The sequence below is a fragment of the Pleuronectes platessa genome, chromosome 1 (assembly GCF_947347685.1).
Source record: "Pleuronectes platessa chromosome 1, fPlePla1.1, whole genome shotgun sequence".
In the NCBI taxonomy this organism is placed as follows: Eukaryota; Metazoa; Chordata; class Actinopteri; order Pleuronectiformes; family Pleuronectidae; genus Pleuronectes; species Pleuronectes platessa.
The window spans coordinates 14,397,102-14,417,056 of record NC_070626.1 but is presented as its reverse complement, the minus strand read 5'-3'; the positions used below and the strand labels follow the sequence as shown (position 1 = coordinate 14,417,056).

The window sequence follows — 19,955 nt, the reverse complement described above, 5'->3', positions numbered from 1 at the left end:
CAAAATACACATGATGCAGGGTTGTTGTATCAGTCTGTGTAATGCAGGTGTACCTGATGAACTGACCCTTGAGTGCGTTCCAGACTAGATGGATTTTTGACGGCGTCACCCTGTTAACAGTGAATCCCTCCGCCAGGCTGGACAGCTGCGGATGTGAGAAGTAGTCCCCGACAAAACATATCGTTTCTTTAATCATATCCTTCGACACAATGAACATGAGTTCAGAAAGTTAATTTACAAATAACAACAGTTGGTGTTTGAAGTGCAGTGAGAAAACAAAACAGATCCCAAATCAGTCCAATGGTATTCCGCTGCTCCAGATGTGAACAGTTGCTCGATCTATGCGTTCAAGTGGTGTCGGAATAATCGGAAAGATGAGTTGCCAACTGGCAAAATTCACGTGAACGCCATCTGAAAGTCGGAAAAACAAATTCGAAAGTCGTCTAAAAGTTTTGTTTCGCTAGTTGTCAAGTTAATAACGTCATCGCTAATTAACAATACTTTTAAAATCATCTCCAGGCAATAGTTCTTTATGCAAATTGTCATAATCTGTGTTACTTTTTGGCACTTGCAAACTGTCTGCAAATCTCTGACGAATACCAGAACGTATATTTTTAGCAGATACAGACAATAAATGACCTTATGTTTGAAATGATTCATTTGTCAAACTCAATCATTTGTCTTTTCTTTGGTTTGTTTTTCTGCAAATATTGTGAAGTTATTTCATTCGGTTTCTTAAGTGCTCCAAAAATGTTGTATCCACATTCAGACCTCAAAGCACGTGAACGCATCAAAAGCAGAAACACATATCGGGAAATTATCTTTTCCGAGGAGCACGAGAACGCACCGTCAAAGGGAAGCATAGCACGGAGCTCCCAGCTGCACCAAGTCTGACTCTCCTCTTGTTTATAACCCATTTGTTTGCGGTTTGACTCCGAATCAACTACACACTTAGCATCATCACATAATCTGTCATTGAACTGTGATTTTAGAACAGACGAAAAAACAACGTTTTCCTTGGTATCAGACCGAGAAACTTCAGAAGCCTGTTTATAACTGGGCGGGTTCGGCCTGTCCTCGTATCGCTGCTTGGTTTTGGACTGAGCGCTGACAGTATTGTGTGATGTCAGGTGAGGACTCTGAGTCCAGCTCATAACAACACTTCAACTTCTGAAAGAAACGGTTTTTACCTTCAGGACAAACGCGTTTCTCAGCACATGTTGAGAAACGTGTTGATCTTGTTATGGACACGAGGGTTTGTTGTTGAGATGGAAACAGATAAACCTCCATTAGGCCTAAACCTCTTTTTCTGATACATTTTAACCGTATGTAAGAGAGTGTTTAGTCCATATAGAAATACGCGCTGCTCTACAGGACAGTCACATGTTAACACCTCCTGCTAAAGAAGTCAAATTAGTCTTTATGGTTGATCTGTTTCCAGAGGTTCATGTGAGCTGTAGTTGTTCAACTTCGTTTAAAGGACCCATCGTCTGCCCATTTCACCACAGTTGATATGGCTCCTTGGGTTCTTAATTAAATGTCTCCAACATATTTTGGTCAAAATACCACAAGGATCATTTAAAACAGCACCTTTTTACCCTGTCTAAAACAGCCCTCCTCAGATTGACCTGTTTTGAGTGCCCCGCCCCCCTCCAACAACCCCGCCCCCCCCTCCCTCCTTCACGAGATACAAGAGCCCAGATTTTTTGCTATCCATTACCTCTGTAGAAATATGGCTACTGGAGACGAAGATACAATCTTGCAACCATATTGTTTTGAACCAGAGTTAGGTGGGCCGAAGCCTGGCTGCGAGAGCCCCAGCTCCCCAGCGCAGCCCTGCAGTGGGAGCAGTGGGAGCTTGAGCTGGCGCAGCAACAGCATCCTTCCACACTGTTGAGTCAACGTTTAGAAGTGTCCCGGGGGTCTCCGCCTCGACGATCAGCATGTTTATGCGGCCACTTAGATGTCTGACGGGTAGCAGCAGCGAGCTAACCCTAGCCGGGGAGCCGGGCCGACAGAGCCGGGCCAACGGAGCCGGGCCGTTTCTCCCCGGAGCCGGTGAGATGATGGTGGGGGGAGGTTCAAGGCCATGTAGCGGGACTCCCTACTTGGGCATGGTTGGAAAATGACGTACTTTTCGGTCGCAATCCCATTCGACGCACTCTAGTTTCGTTTCTGACATAGAGGAACCACAACAAATTGCGGGAGTTGTTTTTGTCCAGAGTTTTTGAGATGGTAGACGTGCCAGATACACAAATTAACGTGTAGAAGCACTACAAAAGTGGAATTTTCATAATATGTCCCCTTTAAATGGATCAGTCTTGAGAATGTGTTGGAATTGTAGTGTGCACCGTGTCACACAAAATAAGTATTTTTGACGTCATAAGGCACATGCTACTAATATTACTACTACTATACTACTACTAGCACTACTGCTACTACTAATAGTAATATTAATAATAATAATACAGTTTAGTCTAAAGGCCAGCGCAGGGTTCTGAAACTTCAGCTGCAGCTTTTCATGCAGTTGTGTCGATGGACTCGTTTTAATTTATGGTTCTCCAAGGGTTGCCCGTGTTGCAACGCAATTCCCCACCAGAACACTAGGTGGAGTAATGTTTTTTTGTCGAAGACGACCTTAGAGTGTGTTGCGGGTGGAAATCAAAGGAGAGGAGTCGTCGTTCTCAAGTTGAAGTTAAGCAAGTTTATTCAGAGGTCACAGGTCAGGAAAACGTGGTTTCCAGTAATTGAACATGCATGGGTCTCTAATTCTACGCAGGAGGCTGCACAGGAAGAAAGACGCTTAAACAGAGTGCGCACATAGATTATATATTGTTATATTGGGCGTGACTGGGGTTCGTCTTGGATTGGTCAAAACTAGATGGAGGCCGCTGCATCTAGACGGGACAGTGCCTCATCCTCTTGAAATGACGCGTGATGAAGATGTCGTACGTGCACTCCGTTGTCGTGGTTACCAGAGGTGATAATGTTGCTGTATCAGTGCAGCTGCGTTAGTGTGCTATCTGGGGGAGAGATTGTAGGCCAAGGTCTACTCACTGTCTCTGTGCGAACTGAATCAGGGAGCTGGGATGTGTGATATAAAGTGTTGACTATGAGTATGGTTTAAGGAATATATGTGGTGTATCAATATGAGTATGTATTATGTGTTTGGTGTATGTCAATATGTGTATGTGTTATGTGTTTGGTGTTTGGTGTATGTCAATAAATCCCCCTTTCCACACCTGATAGGTGTGGACATCACAGGGAAGGCAAAGGGCAGAAAAGGGCAAGGCAGATAAACAAACCCAACTAAAGCCATGAGCAAAAAAACACAACACCACAAATAAAATCAAAAAGAAACCTATACTCACTAAAACCCCAAAAATATAAACGTCAAAACATAGCTGTGATCAGAAGAATCACAGCCATCAAAGCTTGTGTCGAGAAGAAGCTCCCTTTCCTCCTAAGTCCACAGTATCACTTGTAAGGGAAAATTCAACCGACCAGGTTTCCCACTACTCTGGCCTTGGCAAACAGGGAGTTTGCTACAGCGGACTGACCCAGAAGATAAGACACAGAGGAGGATTTCATATCTTTTTCTCACCACTTTAATGAAGCACCTCTCCTTTCTATGGTCGTGCCCTGGGCCTGACCCTGTGTCTGAGTCAAAAAGAGGGGCTGTATACACTCAAAAAGGGCCAATTTGGGTCAAAACCGTGTCCAGAATAGGTTCATACATCACCATTTGGGGCTATGTGACTAATCAGGGGTCAGAGCGACTGAGGGGACAGTCTGTAACGCAAGAGCAAAGGCATGGTCAATATCTGGTCAGTTGTCATCATCTGAGCAAAAATTATAAGAAACGCAGTCTCTTATGTCCCTTGTCTCCTCAGAGTGTGCTAGCAGAGGCAGTTGTAATGCACGTTCAGTGTCATTCTTTTGTATCGCAGAGTCTATGACACGGATGCACAGGGATGCGAACAGGGCTATGAACACTGCGACAGATAGTATGAAGGCCGCAACCAGTTTAGACCATTTGCCAAAGAATTTAGTCATATAATCATCCCATGGTTTCAAGCCAGAGTGTTCCTTCATTTCCACAGAGAGTGAGTGCAGTCTATGGAGTGGTTTAGATAATGTATCGTCTGGGGCTGTGCTGTTGGGGATGAACGTACAACATTGTGCACCTATCATAGCGCAAACATCTCCTTTCTTTTCGAACCATAGTAGATGAAATACAATCAGGAAAGCGATAAAGGTGGAAAACAGTACTGTCCCCCTCAACCCACATACCCCAGGGTGTCTGAAAGGATGCCAAGGTGTTTGCCATGGTTCCATTTTTTTTTTCTTATTTTTTAATTAAAACACTTGCATGATACTGTGGATTTAGAGAGAAAATGTAACACAAGAAAGAAAATCAAACTGTAACACTGTGGACTCTGTTAAATGCTCAAAATGAATAGAAAAATAGAAACATAAGGAAAAAAAAATAAAACTCCGGCGTCGGTTCACAGGTCCCGCCGAGAGGATCTTTATCAGTGTGTGAGAGGGGGTGTGGTGTAGCTCTGAGAGGTTGCTAGCACTTCAGGCTGTATCAGTTTTAGTGTGTCCCAAGTTTTGTGTGCTTGCTTAGGGAACTGGAGCGCTTAATGCCAAAACATAGCTGTGATTAAAAGAATCACAGCCAGCAAAACAAAAATGTAAAAACAAACAATTCAATTAATATAAAAGCGTCAACACAAAGCTGTGATTAAAAGAATCACAGCCAGCAAAACAAAATTAATAAAAGTCAATAAAACAGAGCATTTCAACAACCAAAGAGAAGAGCTAGATTTCCCTTCTCATCAAACCTCAGCATTGCAGAACAGATCAGCTGTTATTGAACTTTCACTGGGCTCATTTCATCGGAGCAGCAACTTCTCCAGACTAAAAACAAAAAACATTGTTATCTCATTCTCACAAGGCCACAGTTGCGGATGAAACTTTTGTATGGGTGTAAGTGGCTTAAATATAATACAAACAGAGAAAGAAAAGAAAACAAATTGCACATTAACTGTACTTAGAGATGGGCTTTAAAAGGACACCTTAATGTGATGTAGTGAATCACTCATCCTTGAATTTATATTACGAATCCAATTAGTAACTTATGGAGTATTAAAATGGTCTTTACTATTAGCCCTGCTGTGTCAGGTAAAAATAAAATAAGATGTTAAATGATTCTTCTTTTTGTAGAACTTTTGAGGCCAAAACCTTTCTCCTGTCCTCTAATAGATTAGATGTATTGGAAATATCTGAAACAACAAATTTGTGCCAAAAAGTGTAATTTTAACAATTCAGTTTGGAATGCTTTACTTCTGAATGAAGCCATATTAAAACAAACAAACAAACAACATAGAAACAAACAACTACGCCTCTTTGTGATCTTAACGCCAGTTGTAAGCTGTAAGGCTTCTGGCCCTCCCCCTTTTCACCTTCTGCTGTGCACGTACAAAATCTTTCTATCCCACTTCTCTTCCCCTACTTTCTTTACCACTCAAGTTTTACATTCTATTATCCATCTCAGAGCAAGATATTACTGAATTGAAACATCTCACTCCTATAGATCTTTCTTATTCCTAAACATAGCTTTATCTTTCTCGTCCCTAGTTCATCTCTCAAACCTTCAGTCAACATTCTTAATCTTTTTCTTTGGCAAGTCCTTTACACATTTACCCTCACATCCATACATACCACATACATCAGATGGCAGGCGTATATCGCCTCTAGTCTAGATTTTGTATTATTTCTTTCTCTCTCAGTCAGACATTTCCCTCTCTGTCTCAGTCAGCAAGCTGACCTTGACTCTTTTTCCTCTCCTCCTCCATTTTTTTTTTTTTTTTTTTTTTTTTTTTTTCAAATTAGTTCTTATTTCAGCCAATGGGCGGGAAGGTGAAGGTGCTGGGGTACAATGTGTCAGGTGGTGCCAAGGTGCGCCTGATTTACCTTTGACCTGGGCCGAGTGTGAAGTAACCTCCTTCACTTCGTACGGTCCAGTCCACCTGGGTTCTGGCCACTTTCTCTTGTGAACCTTAACTCTTACCCAGTCACCAACTTTTACCTTCGGTCCTGCAGCTGCCTCCGGATCAGTCGCCAGGGCCCTGGAGACCTGATTGGAGAGAGCTACAGTAACAGCAGTTAAAACCTTCATATAACTTGACATTTCAATGTACATCCAGGGGTGGCACGTGACCTCCATCCCTGGGTGGACCACGCATAACAACTCAGGTGTGTCTTACCGCCTGGGGATGACCTCATTGTCATCAACACCAATGGCAGGGCTTCAACCCATGTCATCTTAGTGTCTGCACAAACCTTCGCAATTTTGGTTTTCAATGTTTGATTGGCTCTTTCTACAAGGCCTTGTGACTGTGGATGATACACTGAGCCAGACTTGTGGTGTATGCCGAAGGCAGCCTCTACCTCTACTCAACGGGCTGTGCCTCAGCGGTCTCCCCCACAGTCACTTCTTCTAATTTGATATCTCTTTCTACATATAAACTTTGATAGTCCAATTGTTAGGCCCTTCCATTCCCTTTTTTGTGAGATTTGGAGGGCCTGTGAGTTAAACCCGTAGCGACATGCCCACACACAAACCCGTTAAGGTGCTTTGTTTTACAGTGTGTGTCGTCACGCCAACCCCCACATCAACCACCGTCGTGGAGCTATTTTACAACATGCGTCTGGCTGAATTTTAACTCCTTTTTTTTTTCTCAGCTACTCTTACACCAACTCATTTAGACATATTTTACAGTGTAAGCTGCCGGTATCTTTTTCTCTCAGCTACTCTTACACCAACTCATTTAGTCATATTTTACAGTGTAAGCTGCCGGTATCTCTTTCTCTCGGCCGGTATCTCTTTATTAAATATAGAAAAACACAATTGCTAAATACACAGCGTTTTCAGACCTTCCTAATTACTATTCTAAATTTAGCATATGCAACTTGTACTCACCCTCAGTACTACTGATCAAAAATTTGGTTTTTTTCCTATCATGACAATATGCAGATTTCAATTAAATAGGCTCTGCTTACCTTTTAATAGTACAGCGCTGTTTTGATCAGGTTCCCGAGGAGAGACAAGCCACGCAGGGCGGTTCTTTCCCGTCCGAGAGACGACCTCCTCCCCGACTGGTTGATTTCCACTCCGCTCTTTTCAATCGTCTAAAACCATCCTCTGCTACCATTTGTTGCGGGTGGAAATCAAAGGAGAGGAGTCGTCGTTCTCAAGTTGAAGTTAAGCAAGTTTATTCAGAGGTCACAGGTCAGGAAAACGCGGTGTCCAGCAATTGAACATGCATGGGTCTCTAGTTCTACGCAGGAGGCTGCACAGGAAGAAAGACGCTTAAACAGAGTGCGCACATAGATTATATATTGTTATATTGGGCGTGACTGGGGTTCGTCTTGGATTGGTCAAAACTAGATGGAGGCCGCTGCATCTAGACGGGACAGTGCCTCATCCTCTTGGAATGACGCGTGATGAAGATGTCGTACGTGCACTCCGTTGTCGTGGTTACCAGAGGTGATAATGTTGCTGTATCAGTGCAGCTGCGTTAGTGTGCTGTCTGGGGGAGAGATTGTAGGCCAAGGTCTACTCACTGTCTCTGTGCGAACTGAATCAGGGAGCTGGGATGTGTGATATAAAGTGTTGACTATGAGTATGGTTTAAGGAATATATGTGGTGTATCAATATGAGTATGTATTATGTGTTTTGGTGTATGTCAATAAGTGTATGTGTTATGTGTTTGGTGTTTGGTGTATGTCAATAAGTGTGGCAGTTGTCAACTGTTCTTTACATTGCCACTGCTGCTCCTCAAAGCCTTTTTTCTGGCTGACAAATTTGTCCCTGATCTTCCTCCACAGCTTCTTACACTCGTCGACCTGCAAACCGATGTTAGCCGAGATCTCCTTCCAGGAATTGCAGGCCATCTGCGAGTCCTTGTATATTCCGTCAATGACGGGTTATACAAGTGGTCATACTTTCGGATCTCTTCTGACAAACGCTCTTCTATTTGGTCCATATTCGTTCTTCTAAAACTTCCTTGGTTTCTGCTGGTATTATGGGGCATGAAACTGGAAATGTGACTCCGGAAAGGATGTAGTTAGCAGACCAATCACAGCCTTTCGGGCTGTGTGTGGCTTGCGTAGCTTTGTCGTATAGTTACAAAAATTGGGCGCCGCACGCAAGAAAGGGTACACAAGGGGCTCTTGCGCTTGTGTGTCCTTGCGCGTCTCTGAAAATGCAGAACCATGCGCCGGCCTTTAGGGCTGCTCACTGCATAAGAAAAAAAAACAGACAAAGCTAATAAAAGCAAGTGAGTGTAAATACAAGTCATAATTACACATTACTGCTTGTTTATTTGATTTTGGGTCTTATACTGTTTTTTAAAGCAGGAAGACATACAAACTCGTTTTACAGTAGAACGGCTATTGAACAACAATACAAATCTAAATAAATGTGGCCTCAATGAAATATATCCAGATTGAGGTAAGATCCAGAGCGGGTTTTGCAGAATTGAAAAATTTAAACCATTTGAATTTGTTACTGTAGTTCAGTTCTGTGTTGAACGACTAGAAACTCTTAGTTGTAGTTTCGTAGACCAGCTCAGAAATGTGGTTCTTAATGAAGCCTCTCACTCAATGTCAGCATTGGCTCAAGTCCCTCTGCGACCCTCAAATGATGATGGATAATGTTGGGATTTTAAATCTGAGCTTCTCTCTGTGTCTGTGTCTGTGAAGATGTTTATGGAACTGAAACTCTAAACAAATTAAAGGAGGGTTGTGGCAGGAGCAGTTTGGGTTTTGGTTTTAATCATCGATCTTTTACTTGTTCTCATGTCTAACTTTTTATATTAAAGCATAACTCCCTTAGCCTCATTCGACATGAGATGTTCTGGGGAACAGACAGAGGATCTAAAACCCGAAAAGAGCCTCAAACTCATATAGGATGAAATATTGTTAACTGAAACAAAATGTTGAAATTCTGTGTTTAAAATTTTTTTTCTTCTGCTACAGCAATCAATTAAATCCATAAAATGTCTGCTGAGCTGCACATTGTGAGTGGACCAGATGTAAATGATGCAAGTCTTCAAGGCAACACAGTGGGAGGCAGCAAACCTTTACACCGCTTTATGAAAGGGCAACCCAAGGCTATTGGCGTGAGACACACACACACACACGCACACACACACACAAATAGAAGCATAAAAGTAACAAATAATGATTCTGATGTCAGAGAAAACAAATAAAAGCGTAAATAAAAAAGAAATGAAGGCGTCATGTTCGACTCTGTTTTTGATTTCCTTTCAGGTCGTTGTGTTGGTCTTGGGCTCGTCTTTCTTTATCATTTCAGTTGCAATGGCAAAAGAACTCTTTAATGAGCCTCTGTGGAGAACCGACGCACCTGTCATTATTCAGGGAATTCTGGTTGGTATTACAACAAGAGGATTATTGATCATTAGATCATAGAGTGAGAGGTGATTGAACAGTGGTTCGCATTGTTTATCACCAAACAACCAGAAGTTTGTCGGTTTGAATCCTAGTTCCTGTGTGGAGTTGCATGTTCTTTGCACATCTCAGTGGTTTTCTGGGTCTACTCAGGTTCTTCCTTCCACAGTACAGAGACATGCAGATTGGGGTTAGGTTCACTGGAGACTCTAATGACTGTAGGTGTGAATTATGTTAATAGTTGTTTGTCACTGTATATTGGCCAGGGTGTACCCCGCTTGCAGCTCCAGCTGTGCTATTGATAAAAATTGGACGATAGTGTCTTATTGTGTCAGATTTTTTTTCTAAATAACCAATTTATAAACTGCTGATTAAGTATTATACAAAAAATCATAGTAAGTAGTTAAGTATAAGCTTTAGGCAATATCTGCGCTGTATATAAGCAATATAATAAAACATCTTTACTCCTTCTTTCACAGTTCATCATATGTGGGATTATGTATATTCTGGCAGAGCACAATCCAACCAAGAAAACAGTAAGCTCTGTTTTTATATTTAAAAAGCATTACTGGCAACTTAAGGACCCTGAGCCTTGCAGATAAAACCGTTGATTCAAATATATATTATATTATTGTTTCACATCAGCCTCCTCTTTCTGACATGGCTTATCCTATTAAAGCGATCAGAAATTTAATTTCCAGCTCTTATTTATTGACCAATCACAAATCCTTTCATTCACCGATTTGTCTGCAGGGCTCTCCATGTTGTCTGCATACTGTGTGAACTATTACCAACATTTGTAAGTGTTTGTCTGTCTCTGCTGGCGTCTGCATGTAGGTCACCATATCTTTGGCTCTGAGTATTGTGTCGATACTCGCGACATTGGGGACTGACTTCTACTTCCTGCCTGACTTAATACAGACCCACTACTATAGGCATTATGTTTACGGTCACAAAGAAGAAGGATTATGGAGATCAGATTTTGAGGTGATTATTTATTTTGTGGTTATTTGTTGTTGTTATTTGTTACAGATCAAGCTTTTATATTTCTCTGTTAAGGCTTTGTTATATTGTACTGAAAAATGTATACAAACATCATATTGTTTGTTTCTCTTGTATTAATTAAAAATGAAAAGTAAATTTACTGATTAGTTAGGAATATAATGAAAGATCCTTTTCAGTGTTTATCATGGTATCAACAGTCAAGGTATGGGTGATACTTCGTGTCCTACATTGTGTCTGAGATATGTGTGTTTTTGTTTAGGCCATGGGAAGGAGCTTGGAATGGATCTTTGTATTCTACACTTTTGTTAGTGCAATTATTTTAATTGTAATGTCAACTCTGGCTGGAGCTGCCCTGCGTTCCACAAAGAGTCAGGTAAGACAGCATGAAACCCCCACTTCCCCCCCACTTACACATTAATACAGACAGTGCTGAGAACTTTGAATGTAAATGGTCTGTATTTATACAACACTTTTTTATTCTTGATGACCACTCAAAGCGCTTCACAGTACAGGTTATTCCCATTCAGCCATTCACACACACATTCATACAGTGCATCTCTGGGCAGCACTTTTTCCTCTAGGGGCAATTCGGGGTTCAGTATCTTGCTCCAAGGACAATTCGGCATGCAGATGGGGAGGAATCCATGATCTTCTGGTTCGAGGACGACCGCTCTACCCCCTAGGCCACGGCCGACCTGAATGTCCCAATCGCTAGGAGCAGTCTCACCAATGAGGACTTCAGTCAAGCATTAGACCTTGTTTATACAGTAGTTTGTGCCAACATACCTCCTGAGTGATCCGCTCACTAGTGGTCAATGCTAAGTGCAGGCGTGAACACGTCCTAATGTGTCGTGAGATCTGATCACTCAGATCAAATCAGCAGGTGGTCTGTGACACGTGGACATTTTCGCTGTGTGAACGAAAATGCGTCCTGGTCAACATACAAAGGACCACGTACTCAGATATCGTCTTGGACAGATTTCACAATACAATGAAGATATTTTTTATTTCTCAATGTCATCACTGACCACCACATTAGGTTTAACACGTTTTTCAAATAGGTTAAATCATATTTCATAGCAGAGCTGCACACAGCTCTTGGATTATCTCAGCCCTTCTGCCGACTCAAAGCCACACAAAAACAAATACACATCTGTGAACTCAGACTAGGTAACAACAACATAATTTGGTCCTCACAAACACAATTGACATTTGTTTTAACATATAGAGCGGGTAAGTGAGATCAGGAGACACATTCAACCGAACAATGACCATTTGGGATCAGATCTCTCAGGACGGACGTAAACACCAGATCTGAACAGAACCTTTACTTCACTTTTCTCTCCAGGCTGTTGTCATGATGACAGCTGCACCACCTGAAACTCCAGCAGAATGAAGACCGCAACATAAACGTCTGAAGTGGGACAACGTGAGAAGAGAGAAGAACTACGAAGCAACAAGATCCTTGAGCCCTAAATATTAACCAGTAATAACTAGCTTTATATACAAGGCAATACAGATTGTATGTATGTCTGAACGTGTCGCCGTGTGGTGTTTCTGTGATCTATTGCTTTACTTAATCATCAGCAAGGACCTGCTGTTTACTCTGCAGCCAGCAGGCGGCGTTGATTTTCTACGACAATCCAGATGAAACTGAAAACCTCCGGCTGCCCATGACACTTTAATGTGTTTTTTTTTTACTATGTAAGCTCTTCTTTAAACAGCAACTCCAATAAACTCAAACACTGTGACACCTTAACACACTGTCCTCTCTTCACAGTAGATAGAACGCGAGACATACCAAAAGAGAACAGGGAGTGTGCAGTGGTATTAATATCATGAAGTGTGTGTCCCTCCTGTGCAACTGTCACCATGAGTTTGTCACCAAAAATTGTAGGTGACGTTTTGATTATGTTTGAGACTGACTTGAGTTTAGCATTTCGTGAGTTTATGTTTCACCTAATTTAATAAAAGTGCTGAAAAGCCAGTGGTTCGTCTCTGGCTGTTTTGGTGAGACCCCGGTCGCATGCTCATTTGCCACAGTGGCGCCCCCTGTTGGGATCCACTGTGTCTCCCCCACGCAGCCTTTTCAGCATTTTATTCAGAGACTATAGGTGCAAACAAAACTTAAATACAAACATAAATCCAGCAACCATTTACTTTGAACAGCACTTGCCTGACAATCTACAAAATTTGTATGAAAAGCAACTGTTATACAAGATCCCTGTAACAATTCACTATTAACTGTGTAAACTCAAGAGCATTAAAGGAGAAAGTAATTCAGTTCATACTATATAATACTGTCACATTCTCTGTATTTGTAAAATGTCGAATAAAAGTATAATTTTTTTTAACTTAAAGGCAAACAGAGCAAAACATTTGAATGAAGACTGTCCCTGAGTGACAGGACAATATACGTTTCTCCTCTGTGACCTGTCCTCAAATCGATGATGCAGAGGTCTTGTGAAAGTCATTCCCATGGGTGAACCGCTGGTGCACACGCATGTGCTCTGTGACTCGGTACTGGCGAGAAAAGGTCATAGGGCAGCATGGGCAGGGAAAGGGCCGTACACCAAGGTGGCTCCGCACATGTCTATTCAGAGAGCCGCGCTGGCTGAAGGAGCGGTCACACAGAGAACACTGGAAAGTTTGGTGGAGTGGTGTTGACAGATGGGCTGATGTATTACTTGGCATGCTGGCCGAGAGAGTAGCTGGTATGCACACAGACAAGGTAGATGATATTGAGGCTTGTACACAGTCTGGTATACAGGGAGGTGAACATGGTGCCAAAATGCCGCTCTGGCTTTCACCCTCCTCAGGGTTGGGGACAGCTTTTTGAATGGCACCGTCACCAGGTCTTTCTAAATTTGTCTTTCCAACCCAAGATCCATTCTTGCACTCATCAAAACTCTTAGCCCCATGTCTTGCTGCAGTCCTACTTTTTTTCTTTTCAACACCTGCTACAGATGCAGGGTCATCCTGTTGTCCACTGACCCCACCCCCAAATGAGTTATTTTTGCAGAAAGCCATGTCGTCTGATTTGTGTTTGTAAGCCACAAGCAACTCTGCAGGTTTCGCACTAATGTCGAGCAGTAGCACCTGGTCGGGGGTTCCTGCAGCGAAGTGCGGCCTCAGAGACCTGCGACCTGTGTTGGCCTCCTCCTCCTCCTCTTCATCGCTGGACTGGTTTGAATAATCAGCGTGAGAAGGTTTTTGATCAGAGTCTCTGTGCAATAGGCGTGTGTCCTCGTGGCGTAGGCAGTGGTAATGAAGATGTCCGTGGTATGACTGTCCTACCACACCACACATGAGATCAGACATGTTGCTGTCCCCTGGCTTTGTAAACGTTGAGCGTGGCTCTGTGATTTCTGAGAGTTCCAGTGATGCGCGGCGTTCAAAGTCAATTAGACGACCAGGGACATTCTCCACAGCAGCAGTGGCTCGTTTCTCTCTGTCAGACCCATTTTCCTGCCGGGCAGAGGCAGTATCGTGTGTGCTTGACTGGGCTCTGTGCAGTGTGGGGAACCAATCATTCCTTGCTTCATAAAGGTTACAATGGAGCTTCTGTCTATCCACTCTAGCCGGAGCCCTGCTGGAATAAATTTGTTTGTCATTGGCTTCCCCCTGAGAGCCACTTCCTGTGTCCGACATCTCCACAGGAAGTGGAGCTGCGTCTCTCAGATCTTGGGAGACTGTCTCCTCTGCTGCAGCTGTCGTAGAGACGTTGTGACCGTCAGACCAGTCCAGTTGTTGATGCTTGGAGGGTAAATCATCGAAACTGAGCTCAGCTTTATGCTTCACTCCCCTGATGAATTCCCCACACATTTTATTCTGTGGCACCGAATCACCTCCAAGATATTTAGAGTGATGTTTACTCTGAAATGAAACACAGTGGTTATTATGGTCCGTATTGTGGGATAATCCATTGTCCATATGTTCATCATTTTGTTTCATGAAATAATCTCCATTGCTGCTGTACTGTTGTTCTAACGTGTCGGGTTGATCTCTGCTAGATCTGTAACATTTATCATGTTCTGCGCATTGATCTGAGCTATTTTGGTAATCCAAACTGCGTGTTCCAGTCACGTACTCACAGATTCCGTCATCCTGATCCTGTTCCCCATGGGGATTTGTTTGCTTAGGAGTAACACCCTCAGCAATGTCATCAATGTCTTTGCTTGCTAATCGTGGGACGGCAGCTCTGCTGGAATCGACTGAGACCTTGGATATTGAATGGTACGGGGGCACCTCTGCCAGCTGGTGCATATCTGCTCTGCTGCTGTGGCGTATGACAGGCACTGCCTCACAGTACGGATGTGGCGATGAAGAAGAGGGTGATGATGACTTTCTCTTGCCCTCCACTCTCCTCTGCAGCTCCTCTTCGGTGCTCTTCTGCCAGGTCTCTGTGCCAGCTGAATGAAACTGATCCTTCTGCACCTCTTTGTCCACTTCGGACACTACATGCTCTTCAGCGGAGTCAGGGATATTTTGAATGAAATCTTGAGGTGTCAGATAAGTTACTGGTGTGCACTTTCCAGTGTTGACACCATCAGAGTTGTCCTCTGATATACTACTGCAGTTACTTAAAATACACCTGCTACTACAGCCGTTCGCACCATTTAAACCACTTGTATCTGTTTCTGTGCTTTTAATACAGGAATCCAAACTCGTTGAAAGCATTTGCACTTCATCACATGAGTAAGGACGATCCACTCTCTCCAGCGGCCCTCCTGTTTCTTCATGTCTTATTAACGCGTCAACGCTGCATGTTGAAGGTAGATGCCTACTACAGGAGTTTGTTGTAGCTGTTGTAGCTTGTAGCTGTTCACTCTCATTTCCGGTGGAAACATTTGTTTTATCTGCATCACTCGCCTTAATCTTCTGCCATGCCCTCAAAGCCTCTTGCAGTTCATCCATCTGCAGGTAGCAAGCGCTAGTGAGCAGGCTGTAGTAGTACTGCTGGATTCGTGAGAATGGCAAAGTCCCAGTATAAATGTAGTCCAAAAGAAGAGCCAGCACAGAACCAGTCAGACAAGGGGCCTGCAGTTCCACCAGGGCACCAGAGGAGGACAAGATAGATGAGAGCACTGGACTAGAAGCTGCCAGGACACACCTGCAGGAGCAAAGAGGAACTAGAATTCTGATGCCGCAAAAACATTATTGAGTTAGACGTACAACTCCCAATCTAAACAATATTTCCAAATATTTACTGTACATGTGCATATGTTTGGTTGGTAACATGTTGCTCACCTGTGTGCAGGATAGAGTTGACCCGGGCTCTGCCTCTGTCTGACCACACAGTCACAGAACTGAGAACGCTGTCTTTGGAGGTTCAGGCTCATCAACAGAGATGCTGTGTGGCTGCTAACTATCTGGGCACAAGGTGATGCCTGGAGAGAACACAGCTCAGTCAGAAGCTCTGCTCGGGTACTGAAGAATGGCACAGAGCACTTTTTGCATAACAGCTTAAACATTGATTACTTTTCTATTTGTCTCGTGAATGTTTTAAATGTTGTTATCTTGTTGCTCTGTTATACGAATCATCTATCGCACTGGGAGAGGGATATCTCACTCCCTGAGGTTTCTGCATATTATTCCCCGGTAAAAGTTTTTTTTAATAGTTTTAACTTAACCTTGTCGAGTGTTGAGGACAGACGATGCATCTTATATAAATTGTTAAGCTCTATGTGATTTGTGAATATGGGACAAGTAACATTAGATTTGAGCAAAAACTAAATGCACATAGCGTTATCTCTTATACTCAAGTTTGAATAATTTATGAGCATTCATATTAAATGTGTATTAAGCACTTCAATTAGATCATATCATAATTTCAATATACTTAGTAAGTTAATATATAGTCAATATATGTTTTAAATCAGCTTCTACAATAATGAAGACAAAAAAGTAAGAGCACTTTTTAAACATATCACTGAATGCCGAGTCATAATAATCGGTATTATCTTCATAGCCTAAACATTTAAATCGTGAAGATATATCCTCTTACCTCCATGTTATATTTGAAGAGAAGCAAAAAAAAAAAAGTATCCCGTGGTGTGCAATCTGAAGTTGCCTGTGAGTCTGTTTGCAGCTGAAATGGGAACAGAACCTCCATGGAGGGTATATAGTCCCAGTCCACTATCTACGCACACTGTCTCATTCGGAAAACAATCACACGCTTTTCATATTGGGAGCATGGCGTGACGCAAAGGGACAGGTGCATATTAGGAGGGCTGGCATCAAACGTCAGAGATTCCATGACCTGTAATGGAGGGGCGCTGAGACCGGCCCACAAAACACCAGTGGGAGGCCACAGAACTATGGCAAAGAGATCCATTATAGCTGTTCACATCATGAGAAGATGGAAGAGTAGAAGTCCGATGTTGTATTTTCAACCTCAGAGAGCTTGTTTTACTTTGTATTTCTCTTGCAGGAAGGTCAAGATAATGTACAATAACAAAATAGAAAGACAAAGATGGCACTTATGCATTAAGACATTTGAGGAAGAAAACAAGTGCACTAATCCAGAATTGTAGAGTTAAAGGTTAAACTACGGTATAACCATGGTTGACAGTGCAGCACATACAACATGTCAACCTAGTTTTCCACTGCCTTCTTACAATTACAGAAAAGCCACTGTCCGACACTAAAGAAGAAAATCTCTCCTCTTCTATCTGTTTTAATTCTACACAGGGACGTAGCTGAGCCGCCCAACCCTCAGCTGACGCTTTGTTGACAACTCCATACTAAGCCATCTCTCCACCCTGCACACCATGTGCTTGTCACGCTTTTTTATCTCCACTGCACTCTAAAGTTTCTGCCACCCCTCTCGCTGTCCACAGCGCAGTAGTAGGCCGACATTATTTTCCCTGGCAACTGTGCAATGGAAATACTACTGCCACACACCATTCCACAGTCACCCATTTAAAATTAGTCCTGTGGGACTAATCAGATCAGAATGTGAACTTTCCAACTTTTGGTGCCAAGTAGTGTGTTTTGTGCACAAGGTGTCGGAAATAAACAAATGCCAAATAAATTGAACAACTAGAATTATCACCTTGCAGCCATATCCCCTTTCCACTGATAGATTCTCTGTGTTGTCATTATTCAAAGAGCAAGCTTATTTTCAGCAATCCAGAAGAAAAGTAGAAAAGACACAGGACTTACAATCAGACAAATCATTGCACTTTGTTAAAACTTTATTTTAAAATATGTGTCTTAAAGTAAATGCATTTAGCTTCATGTGTTATGACCAAAAACCTGTTTTGATTTTGAAGTCGGTTGCCCTAGGCCTAGGCCATCCAACTGTGTATGTATATATATATATATATATATATATATACAAGAATTAGTGTCTTGAAGTGGATGCGGGCAGCAACTGGTAAGCAGTGAAGGGAGAAGAGGAGCGTTGTAGTTTGAGCTCTTTATATACAGTCTATGAGTGTGAGAGAACTTAGATAGGTTGAAGACCAGTCGAGCTGCAGGGGTCGGATGGCACTATCAGAAAGACCAACCCAGATCGTGAAGGAAGGAAATAAGGACCTGGTGGTTGACCGTGTCAAGCTCATCCCGAAGGTCGAGAAGGGTGACCACAGAGGAGAGAGAGGCAGATCCAGCAGTGAGAAGTTGCTGACAGCAAGGAGGGCAGTCTCAGTTGAGTGGCCTTCCCCAAAACCAGACTGGTGAGGATCAAGAAGGTTGTTCTGGGGAAGATAGTAGTAGAGTTGATTAAAGATGGCACGCTCGATTCCTTTTGAGAGAAAAGGAAGAAGAGAGACAGGTCTGTGTTTGTGGGTGGAGGATGGGTTTCTTGAGGAGAGGGTTCACTCTTGCCTCCTTAAGTTGTCATACCTAATAGTAGTAGGGTAGTAGTAATTGTAGTAAATAGTAGAGTTACACCGGTCCAGACGTCACCTGGGCCGCTTGGTAAATAGTGCTGGTGGACAAAGATCAGAAGATGGCAGTAGGGATAGATGTGGCCATCCCAGCAGACAGTCACAGGAAAAAGGAGCATGAGAAGATGGAGAAGTAGAAGGGCTGGAGGAACAGCTGTAACAGATGTGGAAGGTGAAATGCATCGTGATCACTATGGTAGTGGGCGCATTAGAGGGAGCCCTCCCCTCTGCTGCCACTTCCTGAAAGGGAAAGAGCATAACCAAGCCAAACGGAATAGGAGCAGGGGTGACCCCCAAACTGGGTGAGGGGCTCTAGCAGATCCCAGGTACAACATCGGAAGCAGGAACAGCTAAGATACTGCACAGAACCCTCAAACTCCCAGGCCTCTGGTAGAGCAGCCGAGCTTGAGGACAACATGACACCCCCATGTGGGATAGGAGGGAGATTTATATATAAATGTAGATATACCACCGTCAACCACTCAAGTTGCTTGATGCCTATAATTGAGACGAAGGAATTTCATCAAAGGTATGAAGTGTATTTTAGGGTATTAATGCTTGAGTTATAGTCAAAAAGAGGTTTTGACTTTAAGTGCGAGATAAAAATTCCCCCAGGCATTCCTGATTGTGTTGACAAGAATGGGAAGGAGGTGAGGACACAGTGATCTTGACTTTTGACAACCAAACTCCAAATAATGCTCCGAGTCCAAGTCAACGTTTGTGCCAAATTTGGAAGAAATTCCCTACAGGCTTCCCTGAGATATCGCGTTCACGGTCAGCATCATACCCCCAGCTATTGCTGTCACCACTATGGAGGCATGAAAACAAAATAAAAACAAAATATATGACTTGTGATTTTTTAATTTACAAATAAAGATTATTATGAAAGAAAACAGGTTATATGCAAAGCAAAGAGGGTCTCCCTTGGCTTGCGCACAAACACACACACTTTACAAAATCAAATGAAGGGATTGTAATAATGCAAATACAATACACATTTAAAAAAATGATGGTCCTGTGAAACAGAATTTTTTAACAAGCATGAGAACACAGCATTTTAAACCAGACATTGTTGCTGAGGTAGTTGAAATATCAATAAAGTTATCAGGACCAAAACAGGCAGACAAAGTGGCCAATGCTGATGCAATCATCCTCGTAATGAGGTCAAACAAAGAGATGAGTGGGCATTTTCCCTAAGAGCCAAAATCAGGTCAGGCCTTCTCCCTCAAATCTAAGAATGCCTCAATGTGCATTGACACTTTAAAAGATTGCACTTGTAAATGCCTGAAACTGATACTCAAGGTTACATTTGCATTTTTATTATTGCAGCAACTGATGCCAAAATGTCCTGGCACACACACACACACACAGCAAACATCAAACGGACTGAAGTGGAGCAGGCAGCTGCGTGCCAGTTTGACATTACATTAAACAGTCTGAATGGCATTAAGAGAGTGCAAAACTCCGCCAAGGGCCAACAGACGCCTTATGAGATATGAAAATAGACTTTTATTTAAATCTGACGGAAAATTGGTCGCACTCGTAAATAACCGCCCCGTCAAATAAAATGGA

The 19,955-nt window shown here is 42.7% G+C and overlaps 2 protein-coding genes across 6 annotated transcripts; one reads left to right on the top strand and one right to left on the bottom strand.

The window, feature by feature from the left end:
• The first annotated feature begins 783 nt into the window (after nt 1-783).
• Nucleotides 784-12,848, top strand: LOC128451152 (uncharacterized). 5 transcript variants are annotated; one of them, XM_053435058.1, is made up of 7 exons: nt 784-888; nt 9,052-9,194; nt 9,346-9,462; nt 9,963-10,019; nt 10,405-10,470; nt 10,748-10,861; nt 11,837-12,848. In XM_053435058.1, the coding sequence occupies exons 2-7, from the start codon at nt 9,072-9,074 to the stop codon at nt 11,882-11,884; spliced, it is 525 nt and encodes a 174-aa protein (XP_053291033.1). In that variant the 5' UTR covers nt 784-888; nt 9,052-9,071; the 3' UTR covers nt 11,885-12,848. The 5 variants fall into 5 exon arrangements, with proteins under 5 accessions (XP_053291033.1, XP_053290940.1, XP_053291015.1 ...); XM_053434965.1 differs by having other exon boundaries at nt 10,321-10,470; XM_053435040.1 differs by lacking the exon at nt 11,837-12,848 and adding an exon at nt 11,055-11,830 and having other exon boundaries at nt 10,321-10,470.
• Nucleotides 12,849-14,229: 1,381 nt separating this feature from the next.
• Nucleotides 14,230-16,629, bottom strand: LOC128451058 (hypermethylated in cancer 2 protein). Its single transcript, XM_053434858.1, has 4 exons — nt 16,496-16,629; nt 15,739-15,878; nt 14,583-15,601; nt 14,230-14,364 (listed from the first exon to the last, which is right to left on the bottom strand). Coding segments are annotated over exons 1-4 (1,269 nt in total). The 5' UTR covers nt 16,604-16,629; the 3' UTR covers nt 14,230-14,362.
• Between the last annotated feature and the right edge of the window lie 3,326 nt (nt 16,630-19,955).

Coding starts and splice junctions, on each gene's coding strand:
- LOC128451058 (XM_053434858.1), bottom strand. CDS start 16,603: ATGGAGGTTCTGTTCCCATTTCAGCTGCAAACAGACTCACAGGCAACT. Junction 15,879..16,495: donor TCTTCAAATATAACATGGAG/GTAAGAGGATAT, acceptor TGTTCTCTCCAG/GCATCACCTTGTGCCCAGAT. Junction 15,602..15,738: donor CAACTCTATCCTGCACACAG/GTGAGCAACATG, acceptor TTGCTCCTGCAG/GTGTGTCCTGGCAGCTTCTA.
- LOC128451152 (XM_053434965.1), top strand. CDS start 9,072: ATGTCTGCTGAGCTGCACATTGTGAGTGGACCAGATGTAAATGATGCA. Junction 9,463..9,962: donor TCATTATTCAGGGAATTCTG/GTTGGTATTACA, acceptor CTTCTTTCACAG/TTCATCATATGTGGGATTAT. Junction 10,020..10,320: donor ACAATCCAACCAAGAAAACA/GTAAGCTCTGTT, acceptor GTCTGCATGTAG/GTCACCATATCTTTGGCTCT.